The sequence below is a fragment of the Astatotilapia calliptera genome, chromosome 14 (genome assembly GCF_964374335.1).
Source record: "Astatotilapia calliptera chromosome 14, fAstCal68.1, whole genome shotgun sequence".
NCBI classification, from domain to species: Eukaryota; Metazoa; Chordata; class Actinopteri; order Cichliformes; family Cichlidae; genus Astatotilapia; species Astatotilapia calliptera.
Window position 1 is genome coordinate 1,774,717 of NC_137435.1, and position 16,447 is coordinate 1,791,163.

At 43.6% G+C, this 16,447-nt stretch overlaps 1 protein-coding gene across 8 annotated transcripts in view; it reads right to left on the reverse strand.

Moving 5' to 3' along the window:
* Positions 1-16,447, reverse strand: part of ltbp4 (latent transforming growth factor beta binding protein 4) — a 67,605-nt gene that overhangs the window by 30,915 nt on the left and 20,243 nt on the right. For 6 of the 8 annotated variants that reach the window (XM_026192605.2, XM_026192601.2, XM_026192604.2 and 3 more), the window contains 6 exons: positions 14,298-14,504; positions 5,905-6,150; positions 5,506-5,579; positions 3,393-3,569; positions 2,639-2,741; positions 409-468 (listed from right to left, as the gene is read on the reverse strand). In XM_026192605.2, the coding sequence (XP_026048390.2) occupies positions 409-468; positions 2,639-2,741; positions 3,393-3,569; positions 5,506-5,579; positions 5,905-6,150; positions 14,298-14,504 (867 nt within the window). The remainder of the gene's footprint in view (positions 1-408; positions 469-2,638; positions 2,742-3,392; positions 3,570-5,505; positions 5,580-5,904; positions 6,151-14,297; positions 14,505-16,447) is intronic. The other 2 variants (XM_026192607.2, XM_026192606.2) reach the window with 2 other exon arrangements.

A 16,447-nucleotide genomic window follows, 5' to 3' on the forward strand; every position in this document is an offset into this window, starting at 1 on the left:
ATCTGCAAATGACCACATATTGATCCGATCTTGTCCTATGATAAGATTATGCCGTGTCATCGGCATAGTATTGTAACTGACCAGGGCTGCTCTGAGTATTTTTTGTACAAGTTTTGAAAACAGGAAGGCATATCTGCTAATTATTCCTTTATGTAATATTTTCATAACAATTATTCAGGCACTACGTTAAGCTGTCAGCCAATCCCGTGAAAACGTTAATTTTACCAGCATTGCTTCTTCTGCTGTGAGTGGATGGACCTGCGTACTGATCTGTTTTTCATTTAACAACAGAAGTTCACATTTAGGAAATGAAAAGAAAGAACCTTCTCCGATTGATCGTTTAGTTTCTCTGTTGTTTAAAGAACAGAATATTTCCACCGCCTGTACGATTACAACCGCCAAACTCACCGACGCACTGCGTTCCATTGGCTCGCTCAAACCCAACTGGACAGCTGGCATCGCTCTGACCTAACAATGATCAATAACCAAATACACGCTGATCAATCACCAATTCTTGTGGAATAATTATCTGATCACATACTTATATTTAATGTTTGCTAGGAGAGAACACAAAACACAGTTCTGCACTGTTTCTAAGAAATATATTACAAATTAAATTATTTATAAGAAAAAGGTTGTAAGATGTACCACCGTGCTGCCTAATGTAAGATTAGGCAGCACGGTGGTACGGTGGTTAGCACTGTTGCCTCACAGCAAGAAGGTCCTGAGTTCAATTCCACCATCAGGCCGGGGTCTTTCTGTGTGGAGTTTGCATGTTCTCCCCGTGTTTGCGTGGGTTCCCTCCGGGTACTCTGGCTTCCTCCCACCGTCCAAAGACATGAAGCTTGTGGGGATAGGTTAATTGGATAATCCAAATTGCCACTAGGTGTGAATGTGCGAGTGAATGTGAGCACGAATGGTTGTCTGTCCCTGTGTGTGTTGGCCCTGCGACAGACTGGCGACCTGTCCAAGGTGTACCCCGCCTCTCGCCCTATGACAGCTGGGATAGGCTCCAGCGCCCCCCGCGACCCTGAAAAGGATAAGCGGAAGCAAATGGATGGATGGAGGTTGTAAGATGAACTCCCCAGAGTTTGTTACATTAAAGTCAAATTAGGTCAAACAGAAACACCAGGGGGCGCCATCACAAAGCCAAAGCTATAAACCAGGGGTGCCGAACTCGAGGGCCGATGTCCTGCAGGTTTTAGATCTCACCCTGGGTCAGTTCATTACCAGGAATCTGGAGAACTTCAAGACTTGTTGAGGAGGCTATTTAAATAAACCGTGTTGGATCAAGGACACATCTAAAACCTGCAGGACACCGGCCCTCGAGGCCTGGAATTCGACACCTGTGCTATAAACAGCTTTTTAAAGATCTTCTGGTCACTTTTAATGAACCATGACAAACATCAAAAATCGTACCAGTTGTGTGTGTGTGCGCGCGCATCCAGGCCCTCTTTTCTGTTCTTTAAAGGTGTATGCCGTCATTCTTTACAGGCTGGTGTGAAGCTGGATGCCAGCAGTTGAGCTAACATGATTTCCTGAGTGTGTGTGTGTGTTTGTAAAGCCTACAGTCCCACAGTTGCATTCCTTTACTGTTAGTCAGCTCTAAAAGAACAAGGAAGCCCGATTACTTACTGTGTGTGTGTGTATGCATCTATGCTTGTGAGGACACACTGCTGGGTTCTCACTTTGAGGCAGACCTTGGGAGGCCTGTTAAATGGTTTGGACCTGATTCGAGTTCAGTGTTGAAATCATGATGTTTGAGTTACGGAACCTCAGAAGGCATGTATTAACTACGGTCCCCACAAAGACAGATGAACAAATGTGAGTGTGTGTGTGTGATGAAGTCCAATAGTTACATAAGCAGCTACTGGTGAAATATTTCCCAAATATTAAAGTCATGAAGTAGCAGACCCTCACTCACAGAAAAAGTGTTAGTATAACTGTGCTAGTCTAGGTATCTTTGTGAGGACCTCTATAAATTCAAGCCTAAGTGAGGACATTAGTGAATAGTGAGGACTTCTTCTCTTGCAGAAAAAAGGAGAGCTTTCGAAAGACCTCTTTTATGACACCTTTGCTTGCTGACCCTAAACCGCTAAATCAAACCGGTGTAATGCTGCAGCAACACGTGACTTTACATAGCATGTGGCCGTCAGCTTTTCACATGAATGTTGGTTTCAAACTCCACTGCTGGCCCCTCACTCTGCCACCTTTCTACCTTTTACAGAAAAAGGCGAGGAGGAATAACAGTGCATTGTTTTAATATTGATGGGTCATTTTCTTTTGATATAAAACACTGCAATGACCACCAGAATGAAACAGATGTCATACTATAATATTCTTGCTTGGACCAGGGAGTGTAAAGGAAGAGTTAGTCAAACCTTCAACAGTGCACGTCTGGGTTTACTGGGATAAAGTTAGCTATGGGAACTTTTCCCGTGTGTCTCAGTTTAATTACCAGAAGGTTTTGGGGCCTAATTTAATGTCTAAAGCAATAATAAAATGTCAGACATATAAAAGTCTTCAAAGTTTTCTGACTGACCACAGTGAGGTCACTCAAGGTAGGTTATGGAAGCCTGAGTGGACCACACAGTGTGTTATGTTGTGTTATACGAGTATTGTGTGTACTTTTGTATACCTGTGATCTCAGGACAGATGACACAGTCATCGATGCCCCAGGCCTTTCCGATCCCTCTGCAGCACATTTCCTTGCTCCGAAGGCCAGGAAGAGGAGAGCTGCACTAAAAACAAACACAGTCCAGGATAAATCTGATGGACCGCAGCCATGCTAACATCTATCAGGCTGGACTTTCATCAAAACAAGACACAACAATATGCATCGTGTAGCAATGGGATAATTTAAGGACTTCTTTGTCATTTTAAAGGATGTAGGACCATGTGTTCGCATTTTCTGCTTTTTGTAATCACATTAAAGTTGATCTATTCAGTATTTCCTTACTTCCTGTCATATGTCTCCTAACACAGTGATAACTCGCCAAATGATGAGGTGTATATGTACAAGTAATCCCTGTGTGCCAAAAGCTCAGCTTTCAGATTGCTTTAAACACTCAGTTTCAGACTGTTTGTTCTACTCTTGGATCCCTATGATGTCATAGACAGCACTTATCCCTAACATGGGTTCAAGGTCATGCTGACTTTGCAATCCAGCAGTGACAGAAAAAAAACAGCCTATGTGGGGTAAAAAGTGCCGAAAAGGTTGTTTTTTTGGTTTGATGTGACAGAACACAGTAATTATCCACCTGACAGTCGTAGAAATCTCCAAACATGGAACATTGAACAAAATCCATGTTAATGGGTAAAAACTAAGTTCTCCTTTGAAAACCTGCTGGTAAATGTCAGGTGGTATTTTGTGTTCATATTTTGCCACTCACCTGTCCGTCTTGAACCTCTCTGAAGCAGTACTTAAAGCCGGACTGCTGGGTGTAGACGCTGTCCCCTCTCACAGTCTGGGCCAGGACTCTGCTGCCAGCAGGAGCCGGAGCACCTGCTGACCCTGAGGAGGAGGAGGAGGAAGAGAGCGTCCGCAGGGTGGGAGTGAATCCAGACACCTGGAACAAGAAGATTCAACTTACCTACGAGCAAGTGAATGCAAAAGACTACAGGCACATTCAATGAAAGGGTTAAAAATAAATGAATAAATTACATTAAACTTGATCTGTGGTTAAATTTTAAAACTCCTGCAAGAAATTAAGACGACTGTTTAGATGTGCGTCTGTCAGTCGAACCTTGGATACAGGAGGAACAATGTGGTTTCGTCCTGGTCGTGGAGCTCCCAAGGATACTGCACAGGAATTTGCCCACCAGTCTATATGTTCTTTGTGGATTTGAAGAAGGCGTTCGACTGTGTGGGATTCCTGTGGGAGTTGCTTCGGGAGTATGGGGTGTCTAGCCCATTGCTATGGGCCATTTGATCGTTATACAACCTTTGCAAAAGCTTGGTCTGCATAGCCGGCAATAAGTCTGACTTATTCCTGGTGGGTGATGGACTCCGCCAGGGCTGCCCTTTGTCACAGCTGATGGCCTCCAGCTCGCACTGGAGCAGTTCCCAACAGAGTGTTAAGCAGCGGGAATGAAAATCAGCACCTCCAAATCTGAGGCCATGGTCCTCAAAAGGGTGGAGTGCCCACTCCGGGTCAGGGACGAGTTCCTGCCCCAAGTGAAGCAGTTTAATAATAATAATAGTGAATTGCATTTAGCGCTTTTCGAAACCCTCAAAGCGCTTTACAATGCCACTATTCATTCACTCTCACATTCACACACTGGTGGAGGCAGCTACAGTTGTAGCCACAGCTGCCCTGGGGCAGACTGACAGAGGCGAGGCTGCCATATCGCACCATCGGCCCCTCTGGCCAACACCACTAGGCGGCAGGTGAAGTGTCTTGCCCAAGGACACAACGACGGAAACTGTCCGAGCTTGGGCTCGAACCGGCAACCTTGCGATCACAAGATGAACTGCCAACTCTTGAGCCACAATCGCCCTGTTTAAGTATCTCGATGTCTTGTTCGAATGATGCGAGAAGTGAGCGGGAGATCAACAGACGGATTGGTGCTCTGGCTGGTCACGAGCTGTGGGTAGTGACCGAAAGAACGGGATCACAGATACAAGCGGCGGAAATGGCTGGCCTCTCCCTTAGAGATAGGGTGAGAGGTTCTGCCATCCCGGAGGGGCTCAGAGTAGAGCTGCTGCTGCTCCACATCGAAAGGAGCCAGTTGAGGTGGTTCAGGCATCTGACAAGAATGCCTCCTGGGCGCCTCCTGGGCGAGGTGTCCAGGCATGTCCCACCCCTCCAGGGCAGACCCAGGACACGGAGAGATTATATCTCTTGGCTGGCCTGAGAAGGCTTCGGTGTTCCCCCGGAGTAGCTGGAGGAGGTACTTAGGCTGCTTGCCAAACGACATGGCCCCGGATAAACGGAAGAAGGTTGATGGATTTAGATGTTTTTAAAGAACTTCCAAGAATTTTTTTTTAAATAACTAAAGAATTCTATATTTAAGAAAACAATTGTTTCAAATAAAATCAAAGATTTAAATGATAAAAAAATAAATTATATATAGATGTAATATAATTCTTATTAATTATTAAAAATGTAATAAAAGATCATTAAAAGATTTAAAAATTCCAATTGTAAAATTTATTGATTATTAATAACATGTAAAATAATAAATCTAAGAACAAAACAAAAGAATATGTGGAAATATAAAAATATGTAAAAACAGATGACATAAATGCCAAAACTGAATATTAATGTTTATGAAATATCTACAAAATAAAAAGCTTGTAAAACCTCGATGACTGTGAGAGAATATTATTTAAATGCCTGTGGCCAGTAATAAACAAAGATATTTACAAAACTATAAGAATGTAAAAATACAAAAAACGAAACAGCTGTTCTTTGTTTTATCAACAGCTTGAACAAAACGTTTATCATCACATGATGACTGACAGTTTAATCGTCCAATCAGAGGAGCTGTTAATGTTCTTACCTTCACCTGGTGGACCTTCACGTTGGCCTCAGGGGGGTGCTGAACTCTGACCTTCACCATGGGCCCGCTGGGGGCTGCACGTGAGTGTGAACATTAAAGGATAACTGCAGTGAGGCACCATTCACAATAGCAACAAATTACCAATGGAAGCCCGAAGCTGCCAAAAATGTATCAACTAAATGACCAATGACAAACAAATAAAGATATTATTACATATAAACATAATAATGTCAGAACAAAACTGAGCAAACTACAACCGAAATAAATAAAAATCTGTAAAATATTGAGATATCAAGAAATATTTTAAAAAATTCTATATTTCTAAACTCCAAAGAGTTACACAAAAACGTCATAGCCACCCATCGACACAGTTGGGGTTAAAGGTCACAGGTCGCTTACCTCCAGCAGTCATCGCCTCTGCGTCCCGTCCTAGCGGCAGCAGGAACTCAGACCGAACCAGCTCCTGATTGGATGCCATGGCAGAGAGGAGAACCGGCTTGACGATCTCATTGGTGGAGAAGGCTGCAGAGGAGTCTGTGGGTGTGACGGGGATCTGGCAGAACTTCCCGGTGAAGTTTGGCGGGCACAGGCAACGGTCCTTCTGCAGACAGACTCCGCCGTTCTTACAGAGCAGAGGACAGAGGACTGCGGGAGGCAAACAAACCTGCTTACTTATCTATTCAGTAAATAAATACCATCACAGGTTCATGATTCCTGTAAGCTGTTTACAGAACAACAGCAGTAAAATCTGTCAAATTAGGAAGAGCTCACACACAGGCTAAGGATTGAAATAAAAAATAAAGTACCAAAAGCTTCAGTTCCTTTAATGAACAGCAGAGGCAGCAGTGAGTCAGTCCCCATAGACTGCCATGTTAAAATAACACCTCTACGCTGGGAAGATGCTCGTATTAATTGTATTAAAGCTTAAAGTTGAATAATTGAGGGCGTGGCCTCTTTGCCCAACAGGTGGATGGTGACACAGGTGGCTGTAGCTGCTAGCTTTTTCTTCCTTCTGGCTTCACCTGAGCTGGACCTCTGGACTATGTTTGTGCTGTTGGAGCTTTTTGGAGCATCTTTAATGACATCATCTGACCAATAATATGAAATAATTCGTCATTTTCTACATCAGTCTTTGATTACTGAAGTAACCAGGAGACAGAAGAAGTTTCCAGAAGAAATCTGATCGTGTGAGTTTAATGAGCCTGCTGCTCTGTCTCCTGGGGGTACCATCTGGACCAATCTGGGAACAACAGAAGAAGCATTTTAAGAAATGATTGGTGATATGTGGGTCTGAACAAAGCTAACTGCTACAATGGGATAGCAGGCTCCACCCACTTCCTGCATGCTGTATGAGCTCAGCCTCAGGACGCTGGTGTACACTTACCCAGAGTTCAGCTGCTGCTAATTAACTGATACACAAAGGCCTTAGCACTGCAGCCATGACCTTTCTGGTCTTCAACCTGCCAGTTTGAGTCTAAACACCAAAGCTAGTCCTGTTCCCTCCCCACAAAAACACAAATGCCATCGCCCTGTGATCTGACAAAGTGATTGCTGAGGGTGATTCTGCACTTACAGCTGTAATTCAGGCACCCGACACTGTCATCTCTGTTTGATGAGTTCAGGTTTAAAAACAGACATCGGTAGATGTTTCATATGTTCAGTTTCTTTCTTTTTAACTGTAACCACTGAATGGTTATTTTCAACTCATTTGCAGTATTGGAAATTAAGACTTCTTCAACATAACCTTTTATAATCCACAGGCAGTACCTTTTCAGCCCCCGGGGGAGTCTAGCGCTAAAACATAGACGATATAAAAGATGAATGTTGTTACTGTGACGTCCTGTTCTGAAGTTAAGCGTTTTCACCATTTACAGTGTTTTGACGAGTGAGGGGAAGCTCTGACCTCTTTTCTGGCACTTGAAATGAGCAAAATTTAAAAAATGGACTTTCTGTTTTATTGCATATAACCTGCGATGACTGAGCTCATAAACCCATCAGGAAAATGTTTACAGAGCTTGGGGCTGGGGCTGTTTTTCCATAGGCTTGCAGAGGAACTCTTGAATCGGATCAAACTCGTGTTTGAACTTCAGTAAAAAGATGAACGACTTCCACTGCTGACGCTCCGTGTGCGCCCGTGTCCACGCCCTCACAGTGTGCGTGTAGTCCTGTTTGTTGATGTTACTCTGTCACGCACACACACACGCACGCACACAGCACTGCTGCGTGTGTTGCTGTAAACACAGTTATCATGCTGGACATCAAACCACAGATGGACCACATCAACACAAACACACTTGGAGAGTTTGGACGACATTCCTGGGGCAAAGCTGAGAAAAGACAGAGCGAGTGTGGGGGATTACACTGATGAAATACTGTAAACACTGAAAAACTGATGGAGAGAATAAACAGAGACAAACATGAAAAATCTATGAGATGAACTTTGATTTTGCCCGTCCCCATTGGCCAATGTCTGGAAGCCTGCCGAGAGGCAGCACCTGGAGGCTTTGAGCTGTAGCTGTACTTTATCCTGTGTCTGTGAGGAAGTTTAAAAAATGTAGGGTGCCAAGTATTCACAGCTTCGGGCTCACATTTTATATCTTTAACGAATGATCTGAAAGTCTGGTCAGGTTTAATCTGAAAATCTGAACGTCACAAAACATCATCAAACACACTCCAACCCAAAGCCACAAAAGAGCAAAGACTAACACTGATTTAGTTTAGCTCACACACAGCACTGCAGCTCACTAATGACTCAGTCACACTAAGATAAACATGAGACAGTCACCTCCTGAAGACTAGTGAAAGTTGGTGTGTGCCCAGTCATTGCATGGAATATTTTCAAATCAAATCACTTTTACTGTCACATCACAGTGCAAGCTTTACAAACAACAGAGGTGTGCAAAACACAAGAAACATAAGAAACAAAAAAATATAAGAGCAGGAATGTGGGAATTTTAAGGATAAATATATGTACAAATATAAGAATTCACTCAGCAACCATTTGGAAGTAGTTGAATTGACCAACCTGGACTGACTGAGACAGACAGACTGACTCCATCTTAGTCCCTTTTTATCAGCGTGTCGATCAGCGTGTCATTATCCGGTCTTTCAGTGATGATGTATGAATCCTGCTTCCGGGTCCAAACTACTCTGCGTTTATTATGGCTGTTGTGTTTTTCACATGTTTTAATGCTTTGTATCTTGTTCTATTGAATCTGAACAAGCCCCTAAAAACAGTCAGTGATCACTGTCGGCCTCTCTGTTCATTTTAAAGCTCAGTTTTTAAACCTTACGATGTAGCTACAGCCCAGCCCATGCAGCAGTATATGAATGACTAACCTCGTATTGTGGATGGATTATCTCAGTTGTTCTCCTGGCTGAAGTTTGGTCCGTTTACAGCATCCTGCCATGCGATTACATTTGTCCCTAACTATCGGGAACCCTCACGTTAACTTTTATCGAGTGGAAAAAAGTTAGCGTTCATCCTCCAGCTTCAGTGAGTTTATGCTATGCTAACATAGCTGTGTAGCTAGCGATCACATAGCACATCATTATATAGCAGCTAGCCCAACTTCAGTAACCCTACAAACGTCACTGCTGTTTAGTTTTCTCTCTTCTTTATGTTGGAAGTGATAGCAGAGATGTACGTTTGAATTCTTTCAGAAATCTCTCAGTCAGAACATGCTATATCATGTTTAGGTGGAAGCTAGCGAGCTAACTTCCTGCTAACTTCTAACTCTGTTAAACTTCATGAATTCTGTTTTCATGGATGCCTGGATGTTAAACTTTATTGTTACACCTGGTAAAGCAGCAACGCTGATGCAGACCTGGTCAAAGCACCAATTTGAAAGGCAACAAGATCACAAGTTCACCACACGTGGTTGCAGTAACTGTGGTTGTGCCGTTGCCTACATACACTATTTAGCACCCCTGTGTGAGTGTAACATTCACGGTCACTGGTGTCTTTACAGGTTTTAAGGAGGTTACCCACAGAACCTTTACGTCTAATGCAAAGCGCACATCTCCGTGTTTTTCAGTTATGGAAACTCGGTACATCTGCCCTCAGATAGGACTTCAAAACCAGGAGCTTTCTAAAAATGTTGCACTTATGATATAAATGTGAAAAAAGAAGGAAGAAAACAACAATAGCATGTGTGGTGTCCTGCCACACTGCAGTGACCGTGACCGTCACCTCCGGCAACTCCCACAGCTCACACTCAGCTTGTTTTTTCCTGACCCGCAATCCGAATTTATCACTGAACAACAGATACGACTGTGAGACGCAGCAAACCGCACATGCACAAACTCTCCCTGACAGTTCAGCAGCTAATTTAGTCAGCTCCTGCTAGCCTGGTGGATTTACTTGAAGAAGTGTGATTAAAAGTAGCTGAGGAATCTGCCAGCCCCCACCCGTGGATGTGCAGACAGCCGTCATCGGGTTATTGGGATATGGACGAAAAACTTCAAAATGTTAAGAGTCTCAGGAAGATTTTCTCCTCTTTATGGAGGCTTTTGTTGCTTTCTGTTTTGGTTACCCAGTTACAGTCCAGTTCCTGTAATAGACTTAAATTACCCGAACCCCACAAGGAATACATTATCCCCCACCTCGCTCTGTAATGTTAATCCTGTCCAAATGGAATGACATCCATGCTAGCAGCTCTGAGAAGTTGCTCTGAAATGTTAATATTTAGTTTATTTAGTAGAATTTCTATTGCTTTGGTTTGTATGTTTTGACAGATAACATCTCCCATGATTTCCTTTACATTCGTGTGCTTCTCTGTTTTGATTGTTAGTCTGTATGTAAAGCGAGAGAGGCTGATGGGGGGAACAGCTGTTTGGACAGGGGGATTAACCTCTGACCCTATGATGTCACCACCTCCTCCCTTGTGTTTGTGTGTGTTGCTGTCCAGTCTTACCTCACTGCCTGTTTAAACATTCACACATCACCAGCAAAATATCCTGGGCACATGTGTGTGTGTGTGTGTGTGTGTGTGTGTGTGTGTGTGTGTGTGTGTGTGTGTGTGTGTGTGTGTGCATGTTCCTGTCTAGCTATCTTTGTGAGCACCGAAATCTGCATTCTACTATACTTGTGAGAACCAACAGTGACTTGTGAGGACACACTCACCGGTCCTCACAAGTTTGAAAATGTGGTTTTAGTGTCAGGGTTACAATTAGGTCATGGTTAGGTTTAGGGTTAGGGTAAGGGGCTGGGAAACCATTATGTCAATGAAGGCCCTCACTAAGATAGCTGAACGGGGCTGTGTGTGTGTGTGTGTGTGTGTGTGTGTGTGTGTGTGTTACTGATGTTGTGAGGACAAAGAGCTGTAGTCCGCATACTGAGGACTTGACATCCTTATGACGACAAAAAGCAAAGCCCCCCCCCGTGACATAAGAGTTATATTGCTTGATTAAAACTTGGCTGAAAGTCACCATCAGGTTGGCTCTCCAACAAACTAAGTTACTATGATGTCCTCTGAAACACAGGGACGTGCGATGGGGCTATTTTTATGATCAATGAAAGCCATATGTCAGTGGTCACTCTTCTCCCTCTGCCCCTCTGATTCCTTTCCTTCTCTCCAGATGTAGCACTTGTTGCACAAATATCCAGAAAACCAGCAAACAGCCATCGGTATTCATCAACATGAAAATACGATGGCGCAAACTCTTCAAACCATCAATGAGGGTAAAATAAAAAGACCCTTGTGGAAAACCCTTTTCTAAACCAAGGCCTTTAAAGGCCTTTAAAGCATAAAACAGAGGTAGGAACAACTACACATCTGCAGGTGTACACCCCCCACCACCTCCTGCTCTGCAGAGGAGGATTTATGGTTTACTGACCTACAAATAGTCACAGACAGCTATCACTGTTAACCTTTAGTGCAAACAGACTGCCACTTCCTGAGTTTAGTGTTTGAGGCAGCAGCTCTTTCTAAGAAATTTAGGTATGGTGCTGAAAGTTGCCAGGGAAACACCTGGAAAGAAACCATGCTTGGTTAAAAAAATAAATAAATAAATAAAATCAAGAGCAAACACTTTCCACCCCTCAAGACAGCGTGGAGAGAATACAGGAATAAACAATAATGCTGAACTTTAAACACCTTTTCTAGACTGGTGAGATGAAAACTGGTGATGTTAGCCATGTAGCAACAGCTTATTACGTGAGCGAACTGATACAATTTACTGCAGACTCCTGGTCTCTTTTTCTAGTAGTTCAGAAAATATGGATGACTACAATCAAAGCATTGTCATTTTCTAATTTTGAGTCAGTCGCGCTCTGCAGGAATCTTGAGTATCTCATACAAAGGGCACCTGACTCTTGGGATCTGATAATCAGCAGATTGCGCTTCTCTTACACAGACACCAGTCCAGCGTTCACGACCTTTGCCTTAATAGCAGAGCATCTGCCCAAAGAGCTCATTGCATAAACAGGCTAATCTCAAACTAGAAAACATCCAAGTATGAACTTAATTACCGTTTGGTATTCAAATGGAGAGCAGCCATCACCAGCACCATGCTCAGTTTCACCGAAAAACACAAAACAGGAAACATCGGGGTAACTTTGCACTGCTGGAGACAGTGAAGTCAATAAATGATGGTGCTGAACTTCTAATAATGTTTACACTGATAAAATGAAAGCTGATAATGCTTTTGCATCAGCAGCCTGAAGAGGGAGCCAATGAGCCATTTGTTAAGACTGAAAACAATCAATTTATGGGATTAGCTCAATCAAAGCTTCAAAACTAACTGCCAAACAGTTAAATTAATACTGTAAATACTGCATTTTCTCTTGGTGTAATACCGGCTCAGATGAGGCCTTAAGCTTGTTGGTAAAATGCTGCCCCCTGCTGGGGAAGGTTTTAAAAAGTGCTCAATTTAAATTCGCAGATTATCTGGTAACATGTAGCTTCCACTCCTGAGAGGTTTTAACGGTCTGACTATGGAAAAGAATATTGAAATGTTTAATTTTTGATTAGTTTTGACCCTTTTCAAATCGTTCTGCTGTGAAATTTGGGATGAATTAAGATAAGCACTCAGCTTATCTCAGTGTGAGTTTGACTTCCAGTTCGAAGCCTTTTTTGTGGGGCTTTTCTGATCCAAGCAGATTAAATATGAATCATGGTAATTGCGATACAATTACAGTTGGAAATAATGTAACGAGTGATTGGTGATTAGATAAACTGCTGGCTTGTGTTTCAACCCACTAATTAAGTTTAAATTAAACAGCGCTGGACGCTCTGTGCTTTCGGCGAGAGCCCTGAGCTGTTTGACAGCTCCGACTCGCTGCCAGCAGGAACGATTAACACTCACTGACCAGGGATCAGATCAGACTATACAACTATTCACTGGCTGGGCTTCAGCCTCCCAACTCTGCCAACCATCAAAGAGCTGCAGGTCACATGACTCAGCTGGAGCAGCTTCACACGTGAAGCCTCATTGAGAGCGTGAAGATCAAATGTTCAGCGCAGGAGTTATTATCTCTGACGGGCTGGAATTTTCTTGAGCTCATTCGCTATAAATTTTGGTGTAAATCTCAGGTTTGAGCCTCTCATGTTACCTCAGATTCAAGTCCAAGAGTCCAATATCCGACTTTAGCAAAGTAAATCTAGGCAGAGATCATCTGACAACACTTACAGTAATTTATAAAGAATGTCCAGATTCCTCAAACAAAGAAGAAGAAGAAGAAGAAACCCCAGCAGCATTAAGATAATAAAACACTCCTCGCTATTTATGGGCAACAAAACACAAAAACGGATGATACTGCCAGCAGTGGAGGACTCGGCTGGGACAGAAGAATTAAGCAGACCCATTAATAAAAGCTGAAGTTCCTTTAACATCCACAAGAGGCTGGTGTCAGCAGTGAGTGAGTTCCCGTAGACTCCCATTCAAAACTTTACAGCAAAACTAAACATGTTTACAGCCTGATGCACAATCTGTTAGGTGTGTAGATAATTTTGCCTTCATCACAACTGTACACAAAAAAATGTTTTTATAGCTCACCTGTTTAAACTGTATTAAGGCTTAAAATTTGTATTATTGGGGGCTCTTTGACTGACATGTGGCTGAGGCTGTTAGCGGTCTGCTCGGCTGCACCTCAGCTAACTGGAGTCCCTGAACTGGACCTTTGGACGTGTTTGTGCTGTCAGGGCCTTTGTTAATACTAATATGTGACCAATAACATGGCTGTTGTGAGGTTTATGGTTCAAAGCTAATGTAGCCTTTGGTGATTCACATGTCACGTGAAGCAGGTCAAAAACAACCCGCAGTAAAACTGCTGGTTCGTGTTTGTTCGGTGAGTGCTTGTTTTTTAGCTACAGAGGATTCTGCAGGACATTTGGACGCTGCCCATTTTAAATAAGAACATATTAATGACTCAAATGCGTTTTCACGACGTTTTCAGGGACATGAACGGGAAATTCTGCGTCTCAATTATTTTCATAAATAAAGGTTGCGTGGTCGCACAGCACCATCTCGTGGTCTGAACTGGGATTACATCAAGACCAGCTGGCCCTAACTCGACTTCAGCTGATATCTCTTCAACACAATACACGGATGTCGTGGACATAAAAGTTTGCTCACATCCTGCTGATCGCTTCACATCACTTCATACTGGAAGCTTTACACCAACTTCCAGCAGGAATTTAAATTTGAAGCAGATTTAAGACAAGCTGCACAAACCTGCACGTGTGCATTATTTACTGCACGCAAACATGGCAGTGAACCTGACACTGTCCCTCTCTGTGACAGAGTTATTTATTCACATGCAGGTCTTTAAAGTTAAAGCTTCAACTCACAGACTCTGAAGCCTGGTCCGTGAGAGCCGTCTCTCCTTCCTCCTCCTTCGCCGCCGCTGTACAGTGTCGTCACGTTGCCTCTCTCGCAGTAGTTGACACATCGGTCTTGGCTACAGCGCACCTTGCAGATGGTCGGCGTGAACATCACCTGGATCGTCTCTACTCCTCCCCCTCCTCTCACTCCTCCTCCTGCTGTCTGTCCATCGGCTGGCAGAAGGGAGGTGAAGAAGAAGATGAAGGAGCAGGACAGTGACAGGAAACAGCAGAGTCGCCGCATGTCGAGTGTTTGGAGTCAAAGTTTGCGAGTGTGATGCATCGCCAAAAAACTCCCAAACCTCGGCGCTCTGGCTCTGCCCCGCTTTCTCTCTTTCTTGCTCTGTGGTGGAGTGCGAACGAGCGTCGCAGGAAAAAAGGAGGGAAGGAAGGAAGAAGAAAACACGTTTCCCCCCTCCCCTCTCCCAGTTCGGTTTTTCCCTAAACACTCCTGAGTGAGAGAGCGAGCAGGAGAGAGAGAGGGGAGAGAGATAATTGAAAGCAGTGTGCAGGACTGGGCTCCGATCCAAACAAAATGTTTAGCGGGGATCTGGTCCATCAGTCCACACTGAGAGAGCAAGCATTACTGTATCAATCTCTCTCCCCTCTTCACTCCTCCTCTTCTTACTTTATTGGCCTTTTCTTCGGTACAAACAGAGGCCCACTATCTCTGCACACAGTTTCATAACCCACTGCAGAACACTGGAGGACGTCACGGTGGTGATGCAACCCCGGTTTTGGGTTTCTGGGGGTCAAATTCACCAAAAGTTTTAAAGTGGCTCCACGGTGCAGAGTTTGCAACTTTAAACCGACAGAATCCGATCATTTCCTCCACCTGTGAACGCAACACTGACCTTTGACGCTGATACCATGCCAACGTGACCCAGCATTCAGTGTGTTTTTGCTCTGTGTTTTGTCTCCATCAGCCTCCAAAGGAAGCCCAACACATCCATACACAGTGTAAAAGATGGATGTCACGTGACGAGCATTTTTGCCGTCGCCATTTTGGTGTTTTGAAACCAGATGTGTCAAACGAGGATCGAAGCTTCCATTGAAACTGCAGCCCTGGTGTCACAATCCTCCCCTACTTTATGACTATTTGCTGACTTTTGCTGGAGTCAGCAAATTATTTTGCTTTCCTCTTTTCTATTGCTGGAGGTTTCTTCCTGTTTAAAAGGAGTTTTTCCTTCCCACTGTCGCCAAAGCGCTCGATCAAGGCGGTTGTCTTTGTACTATCGTAGGGTCTTTGCCTTACAATAAAAAACGCCTTGAGACAACTGTTGTTGTGATTTGGCGCTGTATAAATGTAAGTATTGAAGTGCACACTAAGCAGTGCGACTGGTTGGTTATACTGGGAAACCAGTGGAAACAGTCCGTTTTATTTCAGCTGTGTTAAACTGTCTGAGAGAAACCAAAGAACAAATCAAACATGCAAACTTCATATGAGGGTGAGCTGTTCGACACAACAAAGAAACTGCTTTGGACGAATAAGGGATCAAGTTGATCCTAAGGATCTATGTTTCTACCCTCCCTCTCTCTTTCTCTCTGAGCACTAAGGTCTGAGGGATATTTTCTGGAGATCTGATTGGTCAGTGGATCACGATTTCATACCTGCTGATCTCTGATCAGCTTTAGAGCAGCTTCGCTCTGCAGGGTAAAACCCAAAGGCCTCTCAGCCAATGAGAGCTGAGACAAACTCCATCTGCTCTGAAACTATGAGCAGACGGTTATAAATAAAATCCTAGTATTTAATTACATGTAATAATTATATATTGTTTGATTTTCTAACACTGTGACGTGCACAGAGCTCACAGGAAGCTTCATTGCTCTCTTTTTTAATCACCTTATCTTAATGACCTTGTAGTACCATATCACTCCATCAGAGCACTTCGCTCTCACACTGCAGACTTACTTGTTGTTCGTAGAGTATTTAAAAGTACAGGGTGGGCCATTTATATGGATACACCGTAACAACATGGGAATGGTTGGTGATATTAAAGTCCTGTTTGTGGCACATTAGTATATGTGAGGGGCAAACTCCTCAAGATGGGTGGTAGACAAGGCTGGACTGGGACAAAAAATCGGCCCGGGCATTTTGACTAGAGACCGGCCCTAGG